Source organism: Calcarisporiella thermophila (genome assembly GCF_041956535.1).
Source record: "Calcarisporiella thermophila strain CBS 279.70 unplaced genomic scaffold VTP21scaffold_22, whole genome shotgun sequence".
NCBI classification, from domain to species: Eukaryota; Fungi; Calcarisporiellomycota; class Calcarisporiellomycetes; order Calcarisporiellales; family Calcarisporiellaceae; genus Calcarisporiella; species Calcarisporiella thermophila.
The window spans coordinates 153,877-181,285 of NW_027192212.1; the positions used below are offsets into that span (position 1 = coordinate 153,877).

Sequence of the window (27,409 nt, forward strand, 5' to 3'; positions counted from 1 at the left end):
TATCATTGATTTTCAGAGTGTTTTTTGAAAGAAATATCTAAAATGAAAGTGGAATGGAGCCTCGTTTATCAGAATAATCTCTTTAATGACGCGAATATATGGTGATTATATACATTAATAAATTAGAATATTAAAGTGATAACGGGCCTGCAACAGCCAACCAAACGAAACATGGGATATATTCATTTTATTCATGTGCCCTAAGAAGTCAAGCTATATCATTCGCGCACTCTACTGCCACCATTTGCTTCTTGTCATTGTATTTATATTATTATGCAGTTAGATTTTGGTAAGCATCAAACTTATTGTAACAATTGCCGAATTTGTTTCTCTTTGACTCTGCTTAATACACGACTGCATATATCTTCTGCTGCAATAGACAATAACAATTAAAAAGATAATAATACAATAAAGAAGCTACTCAGTGTATTCTATTTAGGTCAATTCTGGTTTTATAAACAGTTTCTAAAGCAATTTTTAGTGCACCCACGGAAATTCTTTCTATTGCAGTAGCATTGCTTCCTCCAATTAACATATCACATGAAGGGACCGACTTCAGGAGCATTGCACTGATGTGTTGTGCAGCTACCTATGACATGTTTAGACTGCGTTAACGCCTGCGCCGAGACCAGTGAGAGTAGAGTCTTTCTTTACTAAATTTTGAGGAGCCACGAACGCAATAAAGAAGAGTACCGCCAGGGCCAGGGAAATAAAGAAGAGTAATGAGTATGAAATATACCTAATGATCACTCGACCATTTTGTAAAATTACTTAGGAGATTAGAAGCATGAAATATTCCACAAATTCAAAGTTTGATCTAAAATATCGTAGGGGATTTGATCTCTTAGATAAACCTTACTTTTAAACTAACTGTAGAATCTTTTTAATGCTAGAAAAAATTTCGGATCTGTATTTTGCGTCAATACGAGAATTTTCTGGATGGAGCCGATATCGTAGCTTAGAAAAAAAAATTGACAGATTTTGTAGGATTTGACCGCGCTCGGATCAGCAAAATTCTAAGTTTCTTCGATGCTTTAGAGTATTTATATTGAATTGGATTGAGATTACGATTCAAACTCATAGCAGCGCCATTTAGAAGACAAATATTTTCATAATCATTACCGTCTTCTTTATTGATTGCGAACTAGTTTTTAATCTACGATTTAAATTTCTGAAAAAAAAAAACGCCGTATTTTGTTAGAAAATCATAAAAGAAAGCGAAAAAAACTGCAAAGTAGTATCCTCAGTGTTTTTATCCATGTGTGTAAAAGAACCGGGAAATTATTAATATACGAAAAAGCCAATTGGTTCCCATCGTTCTACTGCTAGAAAGATTGTGATCATTAAACAAACTGTAGCCTGGGGGCAGAGAGAAATTTATCGGAGACTGATTTTGCAAGTGCAGTGGGGCTGTACCAGGCATTGTTAGGAGCGTCTGAACCGCTAACGTGGACAACACATTTAGTATTGGCTGTGTTTTTTTCAGACTCGGGTAACTGAGGACTTGCTTGGAATTTGAGAGATCACTTGATGAATGTGACTGTAAATAACCACAACTTAAGGGTGCGCTACCTCACGTCTTGAGGCAGCTTGTACTTCTTCGAGTGACGGATATGCTGTAATGGTCCAGATGTTTGAATAGAGCTTTGAAGGATTTGGAGACCGTTGGATGACCAAAATTTGTCTGGGATAAGCGGAATGAGGATGGGAGGAGGTCAGGCAATATTCCCTCAGGGTTTTCAAGGTGGATAATCTGCTGTACAGGCCCATTGACTGTGGTGGGGGCCATATTCAAGGCAATTGAGGGGGACGAAACCTTTATGATACTCCAACTCTGTTCGTTTAGGGAGAGAATCAGTAGACTAATGATCTCACTTCCGGACTGAGTGATCATTGTTCAGAAAAGGTTTGCCACTGGTGAAAGGGTACACAAACGCAATTTGACTATGGGCCAGACATCCAGTTTTCAAATCCGCGAACACAAACGCAACTTAAGAGTTTTGATATACATACAAGAAAACTGCTGTGAAGCAAAGATATTCTGGATTGAAATCCGAAAAGGAAACCAGTTAATGATTAGAAGCCAATAGAAAGGAGGGGGGTGCCATGGCCAAGTGAGCAACTGTGAGAATCAGCGACAGAGCGGATCGAGTACTGCGGGTCGTGTTTATTTCCATTTATTTTTAGTCGATGCTGAGCAATTGGAAAGGGCGGTAGGTAGGGCTGATTGATTTTGGCAGTCAATTAAGAATCAGTAGACCTGGAGATTTGGTTTGCTAAAAGGGAGAAACCTGTTGTTCACTTAATCACACTCGGTCAGTAGTCTTTGAATTCCTCGTATACTCGATCAATGGGTTCTATCAAATATATTTCATTTGGTGTGTATTAATAGCTATAATCAATTTTCTGCAACTCAACTAAATTTATTGTAATCACACCAAGCAATACCATTAGATGCCGAGTATACTTTCCGTCTTTATTTGAAATTAAACTGTCCTATCATGAGTGAGTCTTCGACATTTTCCTCTGTACATTGGGCAACATTTACGCCATTTCCCTTAGCACACGTGTTTGTGGGTTATTTAAGCTGGTAGCTGCTATCATCTCAAGAGATAAGCCAAGCGAAAAAATATAAGCAAATTGTACTCTTCCAAAAAATACTATTTGTAATTGAGTACCACTATGTTTATAGCGGTAAACTATAAAGTATATATATTACTTCATACAATATGGTATTGTGCACACAATGAATAATCAAAATGCTCAAATTTAGGAAATAGGGGCTCGTACAAGGTAATAACCAGAGTATCTCTGGTCACGTAGAGGATACTTCGTATCGACACTAGCTGGTCACTAAATGATGATTTTTATAATTTGTAAAGAGATAATCAATATTTTGCACATCCTGCGGTAGATAGTGGTAGTTAAGGCAACTGCACCACGGTTGGCCTAGCAATATTTCAAATGTAGTAGCGTTTATGAAGAGTTTCAAGTGCATTACCTGCATTCAATTTTTCTACTGATCTCGAAGAGTACTAATAACGGCCTTGTTAAATGTGTCAAAAGTTGATGCATGGCCAATGGCGAAGAAGCCACGTAACTGTACAATGGAGAATTAAAGAAATAAAGCTGTGGATTACCTGCATATCCGCACTAAGCGACGGGCTATCAATTATCGCAAAATGATCTTCTCCTTGTATTACACGGATGCTGCATTCCATCTTTCGAACGACGTGTCAAAACGGCATCGAGTTTATGGAATGCGGGAATTGTGATTTGTCGCCTTGTTGCGTCAAGAAAAGTTTTGCAACAGGTAACACGCTGGATTCGTGTTTGAATGATTCCGGCATTACGTAGCATGCGCATTCACAAGAGAGCTGTGTGGTTTCGTTGCAACACTTGGACTATGATCGTCGAGACTGATAATTTTTCAGAAGAATAATCCAGCAATCTTTAGGGGTTAGGAATATTTGGTGAGGGCACTGATTGGTTAATTGACTAAAAGGGAATAGACTCTTCACATGTCATCGGTAAATCGGGATGAGCCTATAAAATAGCCGACTTCAAACTTGAAAAACAAAACATTATTGGCATCACGCTGATTATTCTTTCACTTTTCTGAGTTATTTATTGTACGTTGATCAGTAACCATCTTTTCGTTTTGCTTTTACTCTCTTTCGTGCTATCTTTCTTTCTCTCACTTTTACCTTCATCCTTGTACTTCAATTGAAATCATGAAGACTAGCTTGCTTCTTGTCGCTTTGGCAGCCTATTCAGGTGTGCTGGCCACACCTTTGGAAGAGTTTGGTTCGTCTCGAATGCCATTATCTGGAATTGATCTAGCGCCTCGCAGTGATTTAGCTCTTGACAGCAATGTAGCTGCTGAAGTGGCCAACACCCGTGCCCCTATTGGTAGAAATGGTGTGAACAATGCTGCCAATCCAAACAATAATAGCAGCAACAACATTAACCGGCAACCAGGCCGAAAGAATAATAATTCCGGCGGCAACCGTAGCCAGATCAATATGGGAGCAATCCAGAATGAAATTCAGAGAATGCTCAACGATTTATCACGACAGGCTATCCAACAGAATGGCCAAGGTCAGAATACCGGGGTAGTTAGAGGTATCGAAAACGTTCGCCGCCAGATTTCCCGAATGATGTCACAACTTTCAGGTCAGATTCAGCGATGTAATCAGGGTATTGGAGCTCAGAATAACAGGGGACAGAGGAACCGAGGAAAAGGCCAAGGTCGGGGCAGAGGTGGAGGTCAAGCTAATGGTCAAGGACGAGGGCATGGCAAAGCTCAAGGTCAGAATCGAGGTCAAGCCCAAGGTCAAGGCAACGGAAAAGCTCAAGCAGGAGCACAAGGACAGAATCAGGGTCAGGCTCAAGGAGGCAACCAGGGGCAAAACAACGCTCAAGGCCAAAATCGTGGAAAGGAACAAGCCCAAGGTCAGAACGGGGGTCAAGCCCAGGGTCAGGGCAACGGAAAGGCTCAAACCGAAGTACAAGGACAGAATCAGGGTCAGGCTCAAGGAGGCAACCAGGGGCAAATCAACGCTCAAGGCCAAAATCGTGGAAAGGAACAAGCCCAAGGTCAGAACGGGGGTCAAGTTAAAGGCCAGGGCAACGCAAAGGCTCAAGCCGAAGTACAAGGTCAGAATAGGGGTCAGTCTCAAGGACGTAACCAGGGGAAAACTAATGTTCAAGGCCAGGGTAAAAATAACAACGTGAAAGGAGGAAATGGGGGTCAAGAAATTCAAGGCATCGGGGTTAATAAGAATATCAGTAACTCCGTATCTATTCTGGACGAATTGACCCAATAAGATGAACAGCGTTAACTTGTGTTATGACAACATTGTTATCGCATTTTTTTTCTTGCACATTATATTTATTCAATCATTTCACATCACGCTCATATGTATTATCCATCCAGAGTAGGCCGTCTTCATTGTTAGTATTAAGCATAGAGTATTATAGCACATTTCATTCATTCACGTTACTGTATCATTATACTATGCAATAAAAATTAAAAAAAAAAAGCGGAGATAAACTTGGAAGAATTTATATGATTTCAATGAGAAGCTTGACAGAGAAGTGAAAAATATTTGGGCTTAGAAGGCCTGACAGACTTGGTGGAGGAGCTAATAAGCCAGTTTAAAGGCGACAATTGGCCTTTCTCTCTCCCTGCCGCCAGCCATGTTATTGTATTTCTACTCTTGCACTCTATATTTATTCTACAATTATATATATTTTATATTTCGTTCACTCGTACTTTATCTTGAGTAAATCTTCGCTGTTAGTATAGAAATATGCTTTCTAGTTCTCTCCCATTCATACCTGTTAATTAGCATTATATTACATAATAGAATCTCAAGAAGGTTATAACATAGGCTTATGTCATAGCTTTATTGCTTATACGAAACTAGTATGATTATTACAGGACGATCGTCAGAACTATTGAAGAACATAGAAGCTAGATCAATCATATTTCTGGTAACAATAATGAGACTTTATTAAAGGGATATATTTAGTCAGAACACTCTTATTTTATATTGATTCGCCATGCTTCGATAATTATAGGTCGACCTTTTTATTTATATGTATTTCAAAAACATGGCATAGTTGATATTAAGGCTTCATCCAGGATCATATTGGAAATATAGCGTGGAATAGATCACTTTATCGGACTCTTTACCATAAGTAGCATATTATGTGGCTGATTTTGTTCCTAAAGTAATGCTAATTAGCACTAGGAAGAAGAACTTCAAACAATTCCAGTAGTTTTATCTTTCAATTGTAAAGATACTCTCTCTTCTCTATACCACTATTCGGGTGAAACCATAAGAAAGCTAGATAAACAAGGGAGATATACCATTAAGTGGGTTAGATTGGTAGGGGGGGGGGTAAAGAAATAAATACATGCTTTACATAATATATATTAGGGAAATGGACAATGAATTTAAGTTGGATAATAAATTAAAAAGAAATCCGCAAGGCATGAATAGGAAAAAACTTATCCACAGGCTTTATCGGAAAAATAATGGTGACAGGGTAAAGGGTTGTAGAAGCCAGAACGGAGACTCATGATGCGCTGGGTCTGGCGGAGTAAGGGCAGATTGGGTAAGGGTATTCAGTCCATGCGGGTTAAATAATGGCGAGGTTTGGAGGATTCTCTCTGAAGGTGAAGGAGGATAAAAGGCTCGATCTGGAGTCTCACGATCGTCGGCCGACAATGAAACAGGCGAGAACAAACCATTGCACAGTGAGGCAGTCAGAGGTGGAGTTGAAGTCGTTGATGAAGAAGAGGTGAATATAGGTGCATAGTCAGAAGGTGATCTGTTTGCTTGCAGAGGAACTTGAGCCAGTGGTGAAAATTTGGGAAAAAATTCGGGAAATTTCGTGCGAACAGAAGGCAAAGTATTATCGTATCGTGATTTCTCTGAAGTTGTTGAGGATGACAATTGAGCAAGAGCTGGAGAGAAGTTGGAGCCAACGGATGAAACAATGCAGGCAGAGCATTGACAACATTGCCATTGTTGCATCTGTAACTTGAGTTTCTGGCAAGGAGAGCATTGCATGAAGTAGTAGGAGCCTCTCGGTTCGCACGCATGAATTGAAGGCTCCAATGGCTTACTAGCTTAGAAATTAGAGAGAATTTAGAGATAGCGCGAAGAGTAGAAATAAGGGAACTCCTACATGCGTGGCCGCTTTGGTTCGGTTAGCTCATTGTTACAAATGCTGTTACGAAAAGTAGACATGGAAGGGCTGGGAAGCTCGTGGTATTTTCTTATATCCGAGAACATTAAATTAAAGACAGCCAGTATTGAAATTCAGAACTGGAGAATAGCGAAGTTGAGGAAAGAATCAGACCCTCCATAGAATATCGCAGGATCTAGGGTATATTAAATGGTCTTGTCTTATTACCAGTCGCGCAATAGCAGAACAAAAAAAAAATAATTCGCCAGGCCTGAAAAGAACTACCCTGCTAAAACTGGTAACCGGAATTCGGGGTTGCGGCGGTGGCTTTTTTTGAGTCTTTTGATATATTTCCCGTTTAATCAATAATTACAGGATACGAAAACACTCTAGGACCTTACGGCAAGCAATGTTGAAAAAGCTTAACTCTAGGGAGGCTTGCCAAAGCTTAATCGGGGTTGCCGCCCCGAACCAGCTCAATCTGTTTGAAACGACTGGAATTTTCAGTGACAGAGCTCTCAGTGTATGAAGAAATGCTGGTTGGATTTTGCCAGGTAGTATCGTCTAAATCTATGCACAAATTACGCTTGGGAAAATCCGATAGTGAGATTGGCGTACCGTGCAGCATCTCTTCCTGAGTCCAGCATGTAATCAGGTTGGCTTGAGCGCGGCTTTCCAGCCACTTTCGCCCTCAAGAGATTACATGTTCAAACCAATAATAATATACTGTAGAGGGGAGAAAATTTGAATGACAAGCCACCATTAATTGGCTCTATTGGAACTCTTGCAACATTAAGATGTCGAAAGACCATTATACTTTTAAAATAGACCCTAATAAAAATAGAACCATACACTTCAAATCTATAGTAAATGAAAGGAAATAAAATTATGCGGATATGGCCTGAAATTTTAATAATAATTTATACAATTATTGTCCAGAAGAGGAGCAAATATCAAATATTAGGGACATACTTTTGAGTTATTATTTGTATCCTTCAGAGGACATATCGAAACCGTACATCTCTATCATTTAAGACGGTTTTTGATTCCAAGTTCGACTCGGTGCCTTCAAGCTTCGTTGAACCCATTTCTAGCTCTGTATTTTCCTCGCCAATCTCTGCCGTGAATGAGGAGCCTCCGGGTGATGTTTCTGGTACAGGACAAACGATAGCTTCGCGGCGTCGATTCTCCCGGATAAAGTATAAACGAAGAATAAAAACAAGCAAAATCTTGATCAGAATACAAGCGAGACTAATGGAAAATGCGCGAACTAGATAAGCAAGGGATTAGAAAAGGAAATTGCGTTGCGCAAGAGGAGGCACTAGTACCATATCGAGGTTTGTCGTCATCACGAATAATTTGGGTTCCTATCCCACCTATATTGGAAAAGTTGAAGGCTATACAAACCGTTTCTTGATCAATCCGGATCTATTACTCACCAGCAGTATTGGTCAGAGAGATAATTAAAGCGGATACGATCCCTCGCTTCATAGATGGCGCATAGTTCGACACCAGCCAGGCACTCATCAGTGGCGGTGCTGCCGTGCCCCTATTTTAATTATGCCATATAAGCCTATGCCAGCTTACAATCGAATCCTACTCTCAACCTAACTTACCCTGCTGAGACACAAAACATGGCTAGATATAAATGAAAGGAGTCCTGCAAGGCAAGCATAAGTGCAAATCCTACAGCGGCAAGAGACATTGCCCCCATAATCAACAGGCTTCGATCCTGGAAGCGATCAGAAAAATAGGCCGCCGTGAGGGCGGAAACGAAGGAACACGCACCCTGGGCCGCAACCAGAGCTTGTGATTGGAGCTGGCTGTATCCAAATGCTATAGATTCATCAGAAAAATGGGATTGAGGGGGGCATCAATAGGAAAGATGAGCGTATTTACCATTAATGATGGTCGGTAAAAATAGAGCTATTGCAATGCCAACCATGCCACCTGTCATAAAAATCACCGCGAAAAGATAGAATTTTGGATCTCGAAGCACTTCCAGGAAGAGTGGCTTTTTACTCGTGTTCTCTTCCGTTTCATGCACATCACGCAAGATTCTTGAGACGAGAACATAGCGCTCCTCCTCGGAAAGAAATTGGGCCGTTTCGGGGAAGTCAGGTAAAGCTAAAAAGATAGCAACCCCCAAACACACGGTTGGGATGCCTTCGAGGATGAAGAGCCATTGCCACGGTTTAAGCATCTCGCCTGGGATAAGCATCGTCCCAAACGCTATTGCATCGACAGTAGTAGTATATTGGGATCAAGGAGCAAAGGGGGTGAGAATGTGGAGGCTACTGCTTACCAATTAAGCCACCAGCGACTGTGGCAAGCTGTGAGCCAACAAAGAATATCGCCATGCGTAGTGCAAGATTGCGCTTTGAATACCAGAAACTCAAATCTAAATTCTTGAACTTGTCAGTAAGCTGCCAATTCCTTTAACAAATTGCAGGCTTACAATACAATATTCCTGGATAGAGTCCCGCCTCAGTAATTCCGAGAAATATCCTTGACGATAGCAAACTAGCAAAATTAGAGGAGGCGGCCATGAGGGTGGAGCATATCCCCCACAAAGTCATTATTAATGCCAGCCAACGAGAAGGACGGTAGCGCTTTAGGGCCAAATTCGAAGGAAGCTCGAATAAGACGTATCCAAAATAAAAAGCTGTAAGGCACCAAATGAACTGAGATTCAGTCAATCCGAGATCGCCCTCAAGGTTGGCAAGCCGAGCCTAGTAATGACGAGTTAATATAGTGGCAGCCGAAAATCCAAGGTGGATGGCGGCCTACATTTCCAATGTTTGAACGATCCATGATAGAGAAAAAATACATGAGCACCATAAACTAACATGGAATCATAGTGAGTACCAAGAAATCTTTAAAGCATCCTTCATTAACATGTATTTCTCTTCTCTTTTTTTTTATCACGAATTCACTAATCGAGTTTTGTTCTCGAAGCAACTCACCGGCATTATCCTAACATCCACTTTGCGAATAATTCGCTGCTCTTGCTTCAATATCTCCATATTCTCCACATTTTTATCAGAGCTCTGGGTTTCAATAGATTGCATTATAAGGTATGGAGTAAGGAATAGGAGAGAGACCAGTTGTGTTGTTATGTACGCCTTGTTCTCAGTTTAAGTTTTAACAAGCTCGCAACCAAGCTGGAGACGACGATTTTAAAACTTTTTTTTGGATCTGTCTGTCCATTGCTCAACTTAGGTTTCATTAAGGCCAAATTTGGATCGCTCCCCTGAAATTAGAAATACAGGGTCCCATTTTTCGAGGATATCGCTACCATATCCCTAATCTTAGAATGCGATAGCTTTGCCATTCCGATAGTGTTCCAAAGGTTAAATTAATATGGCTGTGTATTCAAACAGAAAAATAATCGTATAACTTTTCTATAAACAAGCGAAATATAACTGATACAAAGATACATGTGGAAAAATAAGAGAAGGGAAAAAATAGTCTAAATATATATACCGAGCAGGAAAAAAATTGTATAATGAAAATCGAAGAAAACAGAAAAGAGAAAGGAAACAAGATAAAGAAGTTGACGCTAATAACTGACGCTATACAGGGTGAGGCAGTTGCTGAGGTTTACTTGACAAGCAGCTCGGCAACCGGCTTGATCACTAGCTCAGGGTATCCTAAAGAGCTCATCCTGTCGACGCACCACTTGGCTCTCTCGGTTTCTCCATGCAGCAGGTATACTCTGACCATAGCTTCATAGGTGCTCGGCTCCCTTAACACGGCACCGCCCATCGCTCCACCCGGCGACTTATCATCCGTCATCGACCCAAAAATCATTTCCGCACGTGCCAAATCGGACTGCCCATGAGCACGTATTAAGAGATTTTTTATATAGGGCGTGGACTGCACTCCGTCGCGGAGCATGCCGTTCATTAGACTCTCAATCTTGGAGATATTTCCTTGCTCTACATACGCCTCAAGAAGAGCTTGATATGGGGTGTCGTCGGGAACTACTCGCTTGCGCATCTCCTCGAACAACCTCTCTGCCCCCACGACATCTCCTCTTGATGCATGGGCATGGATGAGAGTTGCGTAATGGGTGGCGGCCGGTTTAACCCCAGAAAGGCGCATATCTTCAAGCAGCTGTCGCGCTGCATCGAGGTCCTGTGGCTCCACCACAGCAAATGCTTCTATCAAGAGCTTATAGGTGTGCTGCGAGGGCCGAATGCCGGCTGCTTTCATCTCGGAGAAATAGTGAAGGCAGCGCGCACGATCCGGCTGCTGTCGGGTGTAGAATTGCATCATATTGTTGTACGGTCCGATTCTTGGCTGGTATTCTGAGGATTCTTCCATCTCCCGAAACAGGGACACCGCGCGCTCTTCATTCCCAGCCCGCAAGCAAGCTGAGATCACCGCACCATATGTCACCGCGTTGGGATGGAGGCGATGGCGCTTCAAATCTTCAAGCACTTGCACAGCAAGCTCGCACTTGCGTCCCTTTGCAAGTTTGGAGATGATGACATTGTAAAGGTAGGTTGTGGGCCGGATGTTCCGTCGTCGTACCTCTTCATATATTTTCCATGCTTCCGCACTTTCATCAGGGACACTGTCGGAGAGGCTTAGAAGATAGCTAGCGTAGGCGTTTGCATTGGGATGGTAACCTAGCGCGATCACCTCATCGTAACACTGGCGAGCACTTGCAGTATCGCCATTGTCCGCAAAAGCAATAAGCATGCTGTTCAGCACGAGGGATCGAGCCCGATGTCGCAGAGCGGGAAGCTCAATACTTCCGAAGGCTTTGTCGAGCATTTCGAAAAGAGCCCTGCATTCTTCGAGTTTGCCCTTCTTGCCCACCATGGCAATCACCTGGGCAGCCGTGTCTGCATGGGGTAGTAGACCCTCCTCAATCATCGAACGACAACCTTTGAGCGCGGCCGCAAAATCCTCTCTTGCTACTGCGGAGAGCATTTCATGGGTTTTCGCCTCGGATCTCTCGTTGCTCACAAGCCTTCCATTCGAGCCGCCACTGCCCTCTTCACCGGGATTTGGGGTCTGAGACCGGATCATATGGTCGAACATTCTGCGCCACTGACCCGCTCCATCATGATCCCCAATCTGCAGAAGCCGCTGAGCAATACGGTTGTAAACGCTCATACTTGGATTCATACGCAATTGTTTCATATCGCGCACGAGTGTAAACGCTATCTCACGGAATTTGGCTGGGTCATGCTCGAGCATAAGTAACGAGTCGAACAGCATGAAATAGTCTCGCCCTCCTAGGTTCAAAGACTGGGGGCCTCCACTCGCCTCTCTTTGCAAAGTATAATTGTCCAAGAGTTTTCTAGCAGCCTCCGCCGAAGATCGCAAGCCGTAGGGATAAATCGCATGTAGAACGGCGAGCTGGTGCGAGAGATCATCAGAGCGCAGCAGAAACAGACGCATCGCAGTGTCCATGATGGATTGCTTGTTGGAGGTGGTGAATGCCTTCAGGCTTGCGGCACGCGCACACACATCAAGCGCATCTCTTGCAAGTGCTATTTCATCTCGACGGACAAACTCGTTAACCACGCTTTCCATTAATGCGGAATCGGGGGCCAACTCAAAGCGCTCCATATCACGAAAGAGGTCAAGCACTCGTGCAGGTTCGTGTTGTAGGCAGAGATAGGCATAGCTGGCGATGTCGGTGTATCTGCCCGAGAGATCCATCTCTGTGCTTGAGCTTATTATATCATAGACCCGAGACGCCTGCGACCATTCTCCATGTTGGCAAAGACCTGCCAACATCGAACCGTAGGTAGCCCCGTCAGGACGCGGAAGCCCCTTTTCTTGCTGCATACGCTCTAGCCAATTAAACGCAGTCGTCAAGTTTCCTTGACGACAGAGATGACCAATAAGCGCATTGTAAGGCTGAGTTCCAATGGCGACATGATCGCTGGCCACCACTTGTTCGACTAACTGTGATGCCTTGTCCACATTCCCGCATTGCAGATAGGCTTCCGTCATTCCTGCGTACACAGGCGTCGCATCCTGATTCTCCAAGGATCGTTTCAGCTTTTGGTAGTCGTTGAAAATGTTTTCCGCAGCCAGCAAATCTCCAGCCTTTGCGTGAGCTTGGATCAGAGAGGCAAAAGAAAGAGCATTCGGCTTCGCAGAGGGCGAATTCTCGAGCTGTTCGAAGACGTAGACCGCCTGTGAAGCTTCACCTCGGTTTGCTAGTGCCCGTATCAACATGTTAAAAACGTCGATTTCAAGGTTATGTACACGGTTTGTGTGAACTGCGGAGCGGAATATCTGCAATGCAATCTCTGCGTTGTTTTCTTTTTGGAGAGCATCCGCGCGAATATCCGACGCTGTTTCAGTCTCCTTTACTCGTTTTCTCCGATTAATTAAGTCAAGCGAGCGCTGTACTTCCGCATCCCGTTTGCATAGAGCCCTAATCAAGGTCGAGTAGGTGAAAGTGCTCGGTCGCCATCCCGCACTTAACATCTCCTCATACACTTGAAGTAATTGTGTAATCGGACTTCCTTCCGATCTTAAATTAGCGTATGCATCTATCACCAGGTTGTAGGTATGTGGTGTAAGCGGGATGCCCTTCTGCTTCATGTGTTCGAATTCAGCCAACACGCCGGCAAGATCACTCTGGCGCTTGAGCGCCAGAATACGCGAGTTGAAGGCTTGAGTTTGGGAATCAGTGTATTGTGCCCTTTCTTCCTGCCTAAAGCTAAGCTCTTCAATCTAAGGATATTATGTGGAAAATGTTAGCAGGGTCGAGCATGGAGAGAGAAGATAGAAGAAGAAACTGTACCGAAACACTCTGTCCCACTAATGGCTCGATGGCCGTAGACGATTGAAAACGCACTCCTCCCACTCTTCGCAATGCATCATTGCTTACATGGTATTGACTTATTGTGTGGCGTTGCAGGTGGGCGTTCCCCAATTCTTTCTGGTCCTTGTCGAGCTGCTGTCCGGATTGAGTCTGCGGTAGTCTCGATTGCCCCCATGACGTCTGTCTTGCGGTATTGGTGTAGAAGTTGTTTGAGGGGCGGGCGTTGAGGATGTTGGTATTAGACTTGGCACCAGTACCAAGGGGAATGAAGCGCTGGGTGACATTCTGGCGAGCAGCCCCAACTAGAAATTGCGTATTTTTGATATGAATCATTTAGTTATTTAACATAAAGATATTACACAGCGACAAGAATTATGTGAATATATAAATATGTGCGATGAGTAGAGTAAGATGAATAATGATGAGCGAGGAGCAATGACAATGAAAGAGGTTTGAGAGAAAAAAAAAAAAGAATGGAAAAGGCGACTCGGAAGGTGCTTTTTTATGACCCACTCGGGAACTTGGCACGAAAAAGTAAATATGACTCTCTTTTTGAAATCATTCGATTTATTCCGGCATTGTGACTTGCTTTGCCACCCATCAGATATCGAAATACCTTACGATTTTTTGTCATTCGATTTTCATCTCAGGCGGTTGATCTAAGCTTTCTTTTTCGTGCGCCTAATAAGTCTTATCGTTAATGAAATTCTATCATTCTAGAATTCCCACCCTTGCAAAACTTCTCCCGCAATCACGCTGATCCTTCTATAAATAAGCTCTAGCCAAATCAACCCAGCCCTGGTGGAGGCTGTGTTCTGCAATCCTCTGGAGAAATAACCTTGCAAGCTTCGCTACCACGACAAGGGTGAGGGGAGAGGATGGTGACTGTTTGCAAAGTTTTCCTGCTCAGGTTCGGCCCTTATAGCTGGGCCGTCCCTTTGGGGGGGGTCTCGGTTCCACACTAATGTGGGGGATCCAATTTTTGGCTTGAATTTGGACTAAATAAAAACAACCCCTCGGTAGTCGCGTTTCAGAAAGAAAAAACGGGATGTAAATACATTCTCTAACGCTACTATGTACCCCATTACCATATCCACATTAGATTAGTATTCTTGCATCAAGGGTATGACTTAGTCTCCCTATTCATACTAAATTTTGATTCTCACTCTACTCTGATGTTAGTATAAATAATAATGACGCGATCAAAGGCGCACCGTCATCACCATTCAATGAGTGCGTTACCCTCCTCATCGCGGAGTATATCATATGAAGCATTAAGTAAAACCCATCCACTGCCTGATGGTATTTCTGCGGATGGACCAAAGGAAAACGGGTAACTACTATACTATAACATCGCATTAAAGATGTTAATCTTTATTTATTTTTTTCATTATGTAGTATAGCATTTCGAAAATTTTCAGCTGCATTGGGCCTCTCTGAACAGACTGTAAGTCACTGGCTATGATCCAGACCTCTCCTCTTTATTTTACGTGTCCAGCTAATTGATTTGCTATGGGCAATAGAATCATCACAATTCTACTTCACTGAAAAATATTAAGCGTTATTCTGAAAATGACATTGCTTGCTATCGAGCATCTTCATTCCATGATCAGAAAACTTTTCATAATAATATAGCTGCGACGCCAACCCCGAAACAGTGCGATCATTATACATTTCGTTCTTCTCGCTCCTTTCCTTCCACCCCCACTCATCCTCAACCAGATGAACTTCCGCCTCTCTATGACACCAACCCCATAACAAATATCCATAATTTGCCCCTACCTACTCAGCACCTTTTTCGCCGAACTAGACGCTTCACTTTACGACGTAACCCCTTCCGTAATTCTCTATATGGTCATTCCCGCGCCTATTCTCCTACGTCAAAACTCTCACACTCGCATGCCAGACCTGTACATCGATTTCCCAAAATCCGCTCTTCTTTTGCACGAGTTAAGCTAGCAGTTCGTAACATCATGCGTCCTGCGGGCCACTTGTTTCGATCCACCGCTCCCCCAACAATTGACCTAAGTTCTACGACGCCTGTCAGAAGAGGTTCAGGCTTATCGCCTAGAAAGTGGGTCGGCGTAGAGAAGGGAGAAAAGCTTTTTGTCACAGGCGAATATAAATTTTGGGTTGAAGGGCTGGGCACCCTGGTTATCGGTATCGGTGAGGAGGGGGAGGACAAGTGCGAAAAGGATGAAGAAAAGCCTGCTCCTGCGTTACCATCCAAAGATATGATAGACTACGAGGAATACCCCTTGGATATTGATCTGGGATTCGAGTGGTTCCGCAAATATTTTCTTGGTAAGGAGCATCGTACTTACTGCGGAAGAATCGACAATTCTTCCCCTGTCGTGATCTCGGTCACGAGAGAGGAACCCGTAGACTCACCAGTGGACGGAAGCGATTCGCCGCCCGTACATTGTGCGCAATTTCGTGTCATACTAAGGCGGAAAGAGGTGCCTTTTTCCATCTTTACCATCGTGGCATAAGTAAATAGAGGCTGATATTCTTTTCATATTAGCTACCTGATATCCGCATTCTCGTTCCGGAGTGGAATGTTTCCACGTCACCAGCTCGCTCCCTCTTCGGCCGTAAACATAAAGATGCCATCAATTCTACCTCCACCCTATCCTCCTCAAACCATCGACTCTCAGCCGGTTTCTCAAATAACTCCACCCTTTGGGAGGCAGTAATACAGATGGCACTTCCTTCTGTTGCCCCATCCCGCTTACATAAACTTCTAAATGATCCGTTTGAACGTGAATTGGTGAAACTGGATGAGCTGCGTCACAACCTGCAATATAAATTCGGCGTCATCTTCATTGGAACCGGGCAGAAAGAGGAGAAGGAATGGTTGAGCAATTGCACCGGAAGCGAGGGGTTCTATCGGCTGCTTGATATTCTCGGGCGGAAAGTGCCACTTCGAGGATTCACCGGCTTCTCAGGCGGGTTGGACACGAAGACGAGCGAATCGGGCGAGTTCACGTACTACGAAGATAGCTGGCGTCATTTTGAGATTGTATACCACGTATCCACCCTTATTCCTTACACTCATGGGGACGCGAATCAGATCCTTCGCAAGCGACATATTGGAAACGACATCGTCACCATTGTATTCTTGGACGGAAAGGACACGAGATTCGATCCCGCAATGGTGCGGAGCCAGTTTTTGCATATATTCATACTGGTGCGTGAGGAGGGGCGCTGGGGGGGAGAAGAGATGGCATACCGGGTCGAAATAGTCGCCAGAAAAGATGTTCCCTCCTTCGGACCCCCTCTTCCCGACCCTCCAGTGTTCTACGATAAAAAGGAACTGAAGAGCTTTTTGCTTGCGAAGATGATCAACGGAGAGATTGCCGCTTATCACTCACCCAAGTTTGCGGTTCCACATGCCCGTGCAAGGCTAGCCATCCTGGAAGACATTGTCGCGCGATCACAACATTTTGTACCGGAGAGGGACTTCTTCCTACGAAGACATTTTCAGCCTCGCCGATCCACCAGTCAGATATTCAATCCCCTCGCGAATCAAGTAGCAAATGAGAAGGAGAAGCAGCCGTCACAACCATTGCGGCCTCAAAAAAAGCAACCACTGGTGACTCCGCCGCGCATACGACAACGCCCACTTTCAGACGTCGCTTCAGAGGTGGGAATACGGACGCACCGATCACCCTCCATGAAATTACCCTCTCCTGGGAGTGAAACGGAAAGCGTCCGAAACTTGTCCTTTCAGTTGTTTAAGCGAGCCTTAAAGCGGGAGAATTCGGAAAAGTGGATCGGTAAGAAAGCGCTTTTTTTTCACTTTTGCGTACGATCAAATCCCTTTAACGATGGAGGTTGGATTTTGTTTAGCATTTAGGAAATCCAAGTCTGAGCGAGATTTGCTCGACGAAGTTTCCCACTCTAAGCGAGGTATGCGTCCGGTGTCTTCTCCTATTTCCACATTTCAGAATGGGATGGAGGGTAGGTGGATTCGATCCGTCGGTGTAGAGTCTCTTTCCTAACAGTGCCCTTTTTCTGTAGACCCTTTCGTCATTGCCGATAGTACTTGAACTTAGTGTTTATATTACCCTATTTTACCTTATAATTATTACATACGTTTATAATCATCATAATTCGATACGGTTTGACTAACCAGAGGGGGCAATTTTTTTTTTCTCGTGGGATAGGTTGAGCATGCTTGAAGTTTTCCTGTGTTAATAGCCTTTATCTTTTATCTCAAGCTCGTAGCCAGATAAATCAAATAAAAAGTTCATGTATTTAGAGTGAGTTACAACATTAGCTAGAATAAACTCAACGCCAAACGATTATTTTCAGAGGATCATAGAGCACCTATTATTATGTAGCAGGAGAGAGGAAGGGGGTAAAAATACACAATTGAAGTATCCAATAAATAACAAATTGAATCCCCCGAGCACGGGGAAATGGTATCGACACCACTCAAGCGATGGTGCAACCGCGATACCACCACTGCCGCTGAAGTTGGTGGATCCAGCCGATAATAAGCTTCATCCTCTGTGAAAAAGTTCGAGTCGTCAACTACCGCCATCAATCATTATTCGGTGTGAAGCGACACTCACCTGCCGGACAGAAGTGATGGGTAATAGCTGGTACTTGATGTATTCATCAAGAAATAATGCGCTGCCGCACCAAAAGGAGAAATCGGCGGGATTGTCGGGGACCTCTCCGTACTCGTCAATCATTCGCCTGTAGAGAATGGAGGTATACGCTCCCTCAGATAGATCGCGCAAGAACTCGCGAGCGATAGCCACAAGCTCATCGAGAGTATGCTCCCTTCCGGCGTCTTGCTCATCCCCGTTTAGCGTCGCGGTGGTGGTGAGCTCGTTGCTATCACGTGCGGGGTGGGTTGCAAGTGCTAAGCGCTCTAATTCCATCTCCTCCTCCATCGATATGTCCTCCACTCGTTGTATGCGCCCAACCGCATACCCATCACACTCTCCACGCTCCACAACGCGAAACCGGTAGCTTCCCACCGTGTCCACTAGCGCCCTTCCGTCCGGCAGATACTGGATGGAGCCTATCTCAAGCATTGTCCCATAGGTAACGTGTTCTTCTCCGTCGGTAGCGCCGGGTAAGACCATTCCAAACTGGTTTCTCCCGGTCTCCACGCACCGTCTTATCATCAGCCTGTACCGTGGCTCAAACACGTGCAAACTGCAGTGCTGCTTTGGGAAAACGAGCGTACAAATAAAGAGGGGGACCATGGGGTTGTCTTCAGCGGGGAGCGGAGATGGCGAGGGAACACGGTTGGGTAGGAGCATGGTGAGCAGCGTAGTGAGCAATTTGGACGGAGAGTGGTGATGGAAAAAAGAATAGCCCGGCAGGGAGTAGCGGCATGTGGGGCATAGCGAACTGTGGTCAAGTGAACGGAAGAGGCAGAGGCGACAGAGGGTGTGGCCGCAGGGAGTGGTAGTGGGCTCGTGGAGAAGTTGGTAGCAGAGTTGGCAGTCGAGCTCTCGCAGGATGTCAGACTAATTATACATTGGAGTAGAATCAAATTCGAATTTCTGCGATCCTTAATTCAGGAATGCAAGACCAACCTGCAGCCGCTCCGAGTCACTCTCTCGCTCCACCATCTCTAACAATTTACTCACGGTGACATCCGTCTTCAGATCAAGGTTGTTATAGTAGTGAACCCCATGCTCGCATTGTGCAGGGCACACAAGGCGACGCATAGGCGCCTCCACCTCACTCAGGGGTGGAAGACAAGCACGACAAAGCGTGTTCCCGCATGCGACGCTGACCGGTTCGCGCAGTGGAAGAGAGCAGGCTTTACAGCGGAAAAGCGAGGCGAGATCTTGCCGGGTGATGGATAAAGATGAGGGCGGTGTCTCCATTATTTAATGAATGCTGCGGAAATAAAGGCACATGGCTCTCAACCTTTAGTTTGCACCCAGCGAAGAGGAAGGATAAGCGAGCGAATTTTGTTATGATTGCATTCGACTTTGTCAATGCGCAAAGGGAGTATCACATGGGCAACGCTCCCAATGATATGTTTGGGATAAGTGAAACGTCAGCGGATCGAAAAACAGGAGATAATCCCGCGCGACGCGTTTTTTTTTAACCTTTTCATCGACGCGTTAAAAAATATATCGAATAATCTAGTGCCCCCTCCCATAGATACGCGTTCATCCCTCCTAGATATATCATAAAAATCAAGCCATATCCATTATCATTATCCTTATTCATAGCGTGTCGACATAAAGGAAGATGCCGCCTAAACAAAAATCGGCGCGGGGCCGTGGCAAACGCTCTTCCCCTCCCCGGCCGCTGACCACGGAGCAGGAGGAGGCCATGTCGTCCGCCCTTATTGCTAAACTTCTGGCGGAAGAAGCGGCCGGAGACGGGGGCGAAGATCACCCATACTACGCAGAGTACAACAACAACGGCTATGGGGAATATTACGACGGCAAGAGGGAGGTGAGCGACGACGAATACGTAGATGGAGACGAGGATTATGCACCGAAGCCAAAATCGAAAAAGCAAGGTAAATAGCAGATACTAAAATTGGACTGGGCGGGGTAGGCTAAGATAAAGAGATGGACTTATCTGGAAGATACTTTTTTTTCTTGCGAGTATTAAGGAGGAGGAGGATAAATTTTCGTATTGCTATTGAATGATATAGCCCTATCCCCGGATATCTCTCCTCCAGCATGTATTAACGCTCTCTCTTTTCATGGCAGCAAAAGTGAAGAAGCGCAGCGTCAAAGAAGCCTCCAACGACGATTCCCCGGTGAAAACCAACGGCGACGCAGCAACGAATGCCTCGACAACGACAACGACAACGACAACAGACAGCGGACCACCCTCGGCAAAAAAGCGGCGGAAGGAAAAGGAGCTAAGAGAGGGCATGAATGTTGGGACCTACTCGGAGGAGGAGGAGAAACTTTTCTTGGAAGCATTAGAATTATATGGGCGGGATTGGCAGGCGGTAAGCGATACTTCTCACGTCCCATGCGTTGCCTCTCTCTCTTATTTCCTCAGCTGATTTACTATTCTTTTGCCCTCACTTCCTCTTTGAACAGCTCGCCAGGCACATCAAGACCAGGGACTCCAATTCTATTCGATCCCATGCACAAAAGCATTTTATAAAGCTCTACCGTGATGGCCTACCACTCCCGGACAAAGTGAAAGAAAGCGGGGCAGGCTACACATTGTCGGGAAAGGAGCTCGACCCAAATTCGGCCGCTGCCAAGCCCTATCTTCTCAAGGCAGCAAATGGCAACGGAAGCGATCAAACTCCTGTAAGCCAGGCGGGCACGGAGCCGAAGAAAGAAGAGCCAGTAACAGAAGAAGTGAAGGAGAGTACAGACATGGTCGTCGAAAACGGTGATGTAGAGAAACCGGAACAGAAATCTCCAGTTAAGAAGTGCGTATTAAACAAAGTGGAAATCAAAAAAAAAAAATCCAAGTTAGCAATTTACTTAACAGTATTAATTGCTATAGTGGAAAAATCACCAAAGAGAAAGTAAACAAGCCAGCCAAGGCTAAAGTGACCAAGAAAAAGGAGGAGCTGTCTAGCAAAAGTAGCGAGAGCGAGGAAGGAAATCAGAATCCAAAGACACCACAGTCGCAAACGCAGCCGTCGCAGTCGGAAGCTATATATGATGGAGACGGTCGGACAGAGTACAGCAAGTCAAGATTAAGACGTGCCCGCTCCTCGATCAATTTTGCGCAGTTAACGGCAGATAGTTATAGGTAAAACCAAAATATGTCGATGCCATGTTTGAGACAGCTTGGGGGTTATAGAGCCACTCTTTTTTTTTCTCTCTGGATATAGCGATCCTCTTACCATGATAAAGTGTGAACCCTTCAGTGGCCCCCCTGAATCCGGCATTGCTGGCTGCCAGCCCTTCTCGATCGTCGTGCACACAAATGTTGTCCTCGCAATGGACTTCCATGCGCACCTCATGACCACGGAGATTATCGGATTTCTTGCCGGAGAGTGGGATTCGCAGGAACAGAGTATGTGCCCCTGACACTGCATCACTGAAATGATATGAATGCATGTCTGTTTGCAATAGAAATCAAAGTCAAGGCAGCGTTCCCCTGCCGCTCGCTCCAGACCGGGCAAAACCATGTCAATGTCGAGATGGATCCCGCCTCGGAACTGGAAGTTCGGCAGCGGATCACGGAGCTTAACATGCGAGTGGTGGGATGGTACCACTCACATCCGACCTTTGTGCCGGATCCTAGTTTGACCGATATTCAAAACCAAACCAACTATCAACGGCTCTTCCGAGATGCCGGGGCCGCAGTCGAGCCCTTCATTGGCGCCATCGTCGGTAAGTGCACACCTCTTGTTTGCATTCATTTTTCCCTCCCTTTTATGAACTTGCTTTTGACTCGGATCACCTCCTGCCATTCAGGTCCCTATGACCCACACCTTCCAGGCTCCACCTCCGTCATCAACTGGTTCTACGTCAGCACACGCTCGGATGAGCGCGGGCACCCTAAACGCTTGGTCTACGACCAGGTGGAGGACGCTTCGCTCCCGGAGACAGAGGCGGACGAACTATTAAAATTGGCGGAGCAGTATAGAGAATCGCCGGAGCGAGTCAGATTCGGGGACATGTGGCGGCAGGGCGAGTCGAAGCTGGAAAAGATGCTCAAGAGCCTGGGACGAAGAATGCCTTGGGTGCAGCGGCAGATGGTGGAGGCAAAAGAGAGAGAGATTGAGAAACCAAAAGAGGAGAAGGAAGAGGCGGAGAAGCCGGAGGGAGGCGCAGAGGAGAAGATCGAGGCCACAGAGGCGGAGGCCACCGTGGACCGATTTTTGGAGCGGGTGGAGAGGGCGCTTCGGAACTGGTGAGATGCCGACTCTCAGCGAATCTTTTTCTTAAAAAATCTATCTATATATATAAATCCTTACGGGCATTTGGGTGCATCCTTTTGTGATCTCTCCTCTCATTTCATTGCTTCCTCAAGACTCATATCATTATGATAAAAGAAATTCTTTTATGGTATTTGCGTAGCCATCGCCACAACATGCAAAAGGGAGGAAAACGAGAAAAAAAAAAGAGCTATAAGTATAAGTATTAAGAAAGAGAAGTAGCAAAAAAAAAAAGGGGGGGGGGGGGCACTGATATACATAGAGTAAAAGGAGAAAGCATTAAGACAAGTAAAAATACTTATTCACAAGTATTTAGAATATATATATATGTATATGCATATATATATATTCATCGTCGCCCAATTACACTTCAACTCGAACATTTCCACTGCACATTTCCTCTAAGAACTCCTCCTCTTCTTCGTCCTCTTCTTGCTCCTCGTCATCCTCCACCATCTCCCCCTCTTCTCTATCATTCGCTCTCCCGCTATCTTGCTCCGTGCTCTCGCACGCCATCGTCCCATCCCCTCCGTCGATAGCATCCATGTGTCTCGTATGGGCGCTCTCTGTCGGCAGAGTTACAGATCCTGTGGGAGCCGAACCCGGCACGGGGTGGGATTGCGGCGGAGAGTTGACATGCTCCGAAGCAGGTGGGGTTACCTCTTGCAACGCCCCGCTTGTGCTGACCGGATTCACATCGGAGACGGCGCCTGTACTAGCACTGAAGTTGGAGCTGGCGCTACCGCCGCGGGAGAGAAAAGGACTGATTCCCGCGCCTACTCCCAAGCCTTGCGAAGCAGGACCCATGCGGTCCCGCGAGCCTGGCACAGCAAACGAAGCAAACGGAGACGGACCCATTGATTCACCCCCGGCTGCGTTTCTTCTGCTCTGGAACGTTGGCACCTGTGACTGAAAAGCAGGTTGGGGCTGGGGCTGGAAGGGGTGATTATGAGAAGAGAATGAGCGAGAAGATCGGTGCTGCGTCTGAGCAACCTCCGAGGCGGCTGGCTGCCCAGCACTGGACGTAGATGACATGTCGAAGAAAATGTTGCCCATTTCGCGGGATAATGCGCTCATAGGGGTGAGCATCCCGGGCGAGAACGCCCCGAAGGAGGTGCCAACTGGAGAAGGTAGAGAGGAAGATGGCAGAGAGATCGTGGCCGAACCTTGTGGAACAGAGAAAGAACTCAACTGCAGCCCGAGCTTGTGCCGATTGAGTTGTTGGTGGGTTCGCTGATGGTGGTGTGGGGGGTTTTGTAGCCGGTGCAAGGGCTGAAGCGAAGACGATAGCTGGTTTGAGAATGGCACCTGAGTTTGTGCCACTTCGCCTTGGACCTGTGGGGCATGCATAGGAGCAGAGGTTAACGGGGGGATGCTTGAGCGAGGCATGGAGGGTTGGTTTGGCGATATCAACGAATCGCTCCCATTCGATGCCCGAATACTGGATCCAATACTTGGGTTCGGAGAGGATGGGGGTATCGTGTTAGCCTCCGCACTGCCTCTCTGCCGCATAATAGCCGGGGGTGAGAGTCTGCCGGATGGCATGGATGTTCCACCGGGAAGGGCAAGACCGAGGGACATAGAATTCGATTCCGAAAAAGAGCCGGAATCTATTGTTTCTTCACGCGGTCTCTTTTGGCCGGCCACTGGTGCAGTCGAAGCGACCGGGGCTGATGTGGTATTCTCATCGTCACTGTCCAAACAGATTACCTCGATAGGCCTAGCTGTGGTTGTCTTGGGGGAGGCACTGGCGGCGGCTGGAACCTTTAGCACCGATTCACTACTCCCATGTCCGCCCACATTGTCATCATCGTCGTCATCATTGTCACTGTCCGAGTCCACAGTTGCCACTACAGTCCACTGCGCATCCGCATCGAGTTCAACATCGCTTGCGTTCTCGGGAGCTTCTCGGAGTAATCGCTGCAAAAATGCGTCCACTCGGAGTCGTTCAGAAGTAGTGGTTTTGCTGAGAGCAAATGAAAAAAAAAGGGGGGGAAGGGAATATGAGTATATTAGATTCCTGAACCATGCCTGAAAAAAAGGGCATTTATGGAATTCCGACATACTTGCAGTGTGGACATTTCCATAGCTGTGTGGATCGATTAATCTCGAGATAGGACTGCAGATCGAAACACTCGATATGACGGCACTCAACCCCGCGCACCGGAAACCGGATTCGAGTCATGCTGATTGGACACCGAAGTGATATACGCAAGTTCTTTTGCAGAATCTCTAGGTCGTCATCACTCTCTTCTTCGGCACCGTTGTCGTCTGCGCCAATCCGTTTCCCCGAAAGCAGGCGCTTCAAGAGCGAGATGCTATTCTCCTCCTCGAGGAGGTGAGACGAGACCTTTTTCTCTATGAATTCCTGTGACTCTCGAGCAAAAATTTGGATCGAAAACCCATAGGACTAACGGTAGAATGGAGAAATGATTAGGGTATAAACTACAATAACACGCACTCGTTGGAAGACAAAAACTTACACAAACACACGACGTCTGCACCAGCTTCAGGATGTTATGCCCCTGTCTTAGGTACGGTGACAGATCCACCGGGCGATTCTTCCCCACATAGGCAAAGGAATTGGATCTCCCGGGCAAGCTTACTTTTTGCTTCTATAGAACATAATGAAAGACCACATCAGCTTGGATGCTGTAGTCCCTATCATAAGCAATGCTTCCTTGCCTTGGTGAGCTGGACCAAGCTTCCATTCAGCTCCACGTAGAAGTTCTCGGGCCATTCGCATTTGTGTGGATCAGTATGGTCTATTTCCTCCTTTTTCGATTTGTCCTGAGCAATCTTGACGGCAGTGAGTTGGAACGTGAGTGGGAGGTCCGACTCGGGTAGCTCAGGCGAAATCGAGGTCGCTTTCATGGGGCTATGTGGAGTTTAAAAAAAAAGATACCGTAAAAGTACAAAATCAGTGATGAATAGGATAGTAAGAAAAAAAAAGACTCGCCCCACCTCCATAGTCGCCTAAAACTATCGGTGCCCATGAATATGGGTACTTCGGTCACAATTTTATTGTGTTGAAGTCGAAAGGGTCGCACCAAAAAGGTTTGAAACCGACAATATACAGGAGCATTTGGGCCGCTGAGTTCCCTAGCGGGCAGCTGGGAAGTTGCCTGCTGCTGTTTCTGCTGCTGCAGTTGGCGAGAAGCGAGGTGCTGCTGAACCTGAGCAATTTGCTGTATTAACGCTCGAGGGACTTGGCCGCCGTTGACCGATGCAATATTAGAGGAATTGATCGCATTTTGAGACGGATGAAAGGGGCCCGCAAAGGATAAAAGCTGCCGTTGCCCAGTTGCAACCGCCTTGTTGTGCTGAGCGACGGCCAATGTCCATGCTCGAGTTTGCTCCGAGAGTTTAGCTATTACACACACACAAAAAAAAAACAGCACAGGAATGCTGAGCATATATGCAACCGAGGGAGGAAAAACAAATTTGGTATGTACCAGCTTGTTCGCGAGAAAACCGATCCAAGAATTGCGAGACAACCTGGAATACTCGGGCCGCCTCTATAAAATTATATCTCGGGCCGTAGTAGTGGATATACTACAATAGGGGAATAACAGCGTCAGGGACAAAGGATTGCTTGGGATGAAGCAATAGTGGCAACCTGCAAGCACGCAAATAGTGCGTCATCTGTTTCCGGATGGTACGCCCGTTCGTCCTTGCACCATTCGACTAGCTGCTGGCAGGCGCGAGGGAATGATTCCCTAAGCTGGAGCAACTTTTGTAGCTCTTTCAGCTGACGGTTGTTATTAGCGATCACCTGCCGGCGCTTCTCTTCGGTGTTCATTCCCACAGCACTCCCAGTCGTTGTCCTGGTTGCCCCGCCGACGGCCGCTGTCGTGACAGCAGAAGCTCCATCTTTGGAAATCAAAGATTGGCAGGATGCCAGGCGAGAATTTGGAATTGGCTGAGAGGGCATGCGCGCATGGATCGGAGTGTGTAACTGTTGTGCGAATATTGGCGTTCCTAGTGGGAAAAAAGGTCATCACCAATATTAGTAATGGAACAGACCGCATATATCCAACCGAGATCTCGGGGCGAGCCGATGACAAATGAAAACCATCGTAGGTAACTCACCCTTAAATGAGCCGCATCCCTCCCGCATCTGAGCTTTCAAGGCCTCTAGTCGCTGTAGTGCCAACCCATGATCGGTTATCTGCGAATACTGTCCATGCTGCTGCTGCTGTTGCTGCTGCTGCTGCTGGTCCGAAGTATAGGCGGCATGCTGCGCTGTAGCACTGAGTGCTTGCGAATAAGCAGTGCCAGCGGAGCGCTGCATTGGCATGTAGTATTGGGGGGGCTGTTGCTGGGGAAAGGCGAGAGGAGGCGATGTCATCGAGGAGGGCGGCAGGGAGTACTGGAAAGATTGGTAAGCATTGTGATTGCTCATGGATACGATTTCGGTGACTACTCCAGAAATATGCTAAGAGGCTGTGCAATCTCTAATCCTTTGCCTAGAATATAGATCACTTTATCGTTCAACACATGTCCACGATCTGGATCCTATACAAGAATTTTTTTTAGATTGAGTAGCACCAAAATAACATCCTAGGTTAGGTTAGAATTACACCGTGCTTCTGCCCAAATTTGTCCAGCCGGACTCGCTTCTAGATATTTCCGCCGGATGCAATCTCTAAATCATGAAAATCGAGGGCCATCCCACGGAAACCCAGCCAATTCAACGCCGTGGTGGATTTCTGACAGGCATCAACCAAGGATGGTGAGTTCTGCTTTGCTCTGCCTCCCTCCATACACTGCACGACCCTGGATAATCTATTAGACCTGGGACTTTTGCTTCCAAAAATGCTCGGGCAATGCTGGCCGCGCGTTCTCCAAGTGTCCCATCCAATCTATTCAACTATACCCCTCTCCTCCTAGTCAAATGAGGTGGATTGCAAGCATGCATAGCAGATAAGCTAGATATCCCTCCAACCAACTCCATATAGGGCTTAGACGGTTCGCCCATACCCAATCGTCACTAGCCAGTTCCCAAGCACTTCCTCAGTGGAATTTGCAGGCTTCTCTTAAGACTCTTT

General features: G+C 45.9%; 9 protein-coding genes across 9 annotated transcripts; 3 read left to right on the top strand and 6 right to left on the bottom strand.

The window, feature by feature from the left end:
• Window positions 1–1,573: 1,573 nt before the first annotated feature.
• Window positions 1,574–1,894, bottom strand: VTP21DRAFT_5378 (uncharacterized protein; the record flags this gene model as incomplete). Its single annotated transcript, XM_069395892.1, has 1 exon — window positions 1,574–1,894. The coding sequence occupies one exon, from the start codon at window positions 1,892–1,894 to the stop codon at window positions 1,574–1,576; it is 321 nt and encodes a 106-aa protein (XP_069247946.1).
• Window positions 1,895–3,734: 1,840 nt separating this feature from the next.
• VTP21DRAFT_5379 (uncharacterized protein) lies at window positions 3,735–4,829 on the top strand (the record flags this gene model as incomplete). Its single annotated transcript, XM_069395893.1, has 1 exon — window positions 3,735–4,829. The coding sequence occupies one exon, from the start codon at window positions 3,735–3,737 to the stop codon at window positions 4,827–4,829; it is 1,095 nt and encodes a 364-aa protein (XP_069247947.1).
• Window positions 4,830–6,032: 1,203 nt separating this feature from the next.
• Window positions 6,033–6,809, bottom strand: VTP21DRAFT_5380 (uncharacterized protein; the record flags this gene model as incomplete). Its single annotated transcript, XM_069395895.1, has 2 exons — window positions 6,033–6,639; window positions 6,703–6,809. 2 exons carry the CDS (start codon window positions 6,807–6,809, stop codon window positions 6,033–6,035), a joined length of 714 nt encoding a protein of 237 aa, XP_069247948.1.
• An 888-nt stretch (window positions 6,810–7,697) lies between these two features.
• Window positions 7,698–9,773, bottom strand: VTP21DRAFT_5381 (uncharacterized protein; the record flags this gene model as incomplete). Its single annotated transcript, XM_069395896.1, has 9 exons — window positions 7,698–7,972; window positions 8,031–8,078; window positions 8,142–8,251; window positions 8,319–8,538; window positions 8,602–8,934; window positions 9,008–9,103; window positions 9,161–9,434; window positions 9,493–9,546; window positions 9,669–9,773. The coding sequence occupies 9 exons, from the start codon at window positions 9,771–9,773 to the stop codon at window positions 7,698–7,700; spliced, it is 1,515 nt and encodes a 504-aa protein (XP_069247949.1).
• A 532-nt stretch (window positions 9,774–10,305) lies between these two features.
• VTP21DRAFT_5382 (uncharacterized protein) lies at window positions 10,306–13,837 on the bottom strand (the record flags this gene model as incomplete). Its single annotated transcript, XM_069395897.1, has 2 exons — window positions 10,306–13,413; window positions 13,484–13,837. 2 exons carry the CDS (start codon window positions 13,835–13,837, stop codon window positions 10,306–10,308), a joined length of 3,462 nt encoding a protein of 1,153 aa, XP_069247950.1.
• An 860-nt stretch (window positions 13,838–14,697) lies between these two features.
• VTP21DRAFT_5383 (uncharacterized protein) lies at window positions 14,698–17,556 on the top strand (the record flags this gene model as incomplete). The annotated part of the gene is made up of 6 exons (XM_069395898.1): window positions 14,698–14,837; window positions 14,903–14,951; window positions 15,028–15,963; window positions 16,029–17,283; window positions 17,357–17,467; window positions 17,528–17,556. The coding sequence occupies 6 exons, from the start codon at window positions 14,698–14,700 to the stop codon at window positions 17,554–17,556; spliced, it is 2,520 nt and encodes an 839-aa protein (XP_069247951.1).
• Window positions 17,557–17,944: 388 nt separating this feature from the next.
• VTP21DRAFT_5384 (uncharacterized protein) lies at window positions 17,945–19,362 on the bottom strand (the record flags this gene model as incomplete). Its single annotated transcript, XM_069395899.1, has 3 exons — window positions 17,945–18,019; window positions 18,085–18,996; window positions 19,066–19,362. 3 exons carry the CDS (start codon window positions 19,360–19,362, stop codon window positions 17,945–17,947), a joined length of 1,284 nt encoding a protein of 427 aa, XP_069247952.1.
• Window positions 19,363–19,735: 373 nt separating this feature from the next.
• VTP21DRAFT_5385 (uncharacterized protein) lies at window positions 19,736–22,337 on the top strand (the record flags this gene model as incomplete). Its single annotated transcript, XM_069395900.1, has 7 exons — window positions 19,736–20,012; window positions 20,209–20,456; window positions 20,551–20,894; window positions 20,972–21,223; window positions 21,306–21,490; window positions 21,550–21,810; window positions 21,895–22,337. The coding sequence occupies 7 exons, from the start codon at window positions 19,736–19,738 to the stop codon at window positions 22,335–22,337; spliced, it is 2,010 nt and encodes a 669-aa protein (XP_069247953.1).
• A 384-nt stretch (window positions 22,338–22,721) lies between these two features.
• Window positions 22,722–26,763, bottom strand: VTP21DRAFT_5386 (uncharacterized protein; the record flags this gene model as incomplete). Its single annotated transcript, XM_069395901.1, has 8 exons — window positions 22,722–24,324; window positions 24,425–24,768; window positions 24,842–24,973; window positions 25,044–25,236; window positions 25,323–25,728; window positions 25,814–25,913; window positions 25,978–26,339; window positions 26,451–26,763. 8 exons carry the CDS (start codon window positions 26,761–26,763, stop codon window positions 22,722–22,724), a joined length of 3,453 nt encoding a protein of 1,150 aa, XP_069247954.1.
• Window positions 26,764–27,409: the final 646 nt, after the last annotated feature.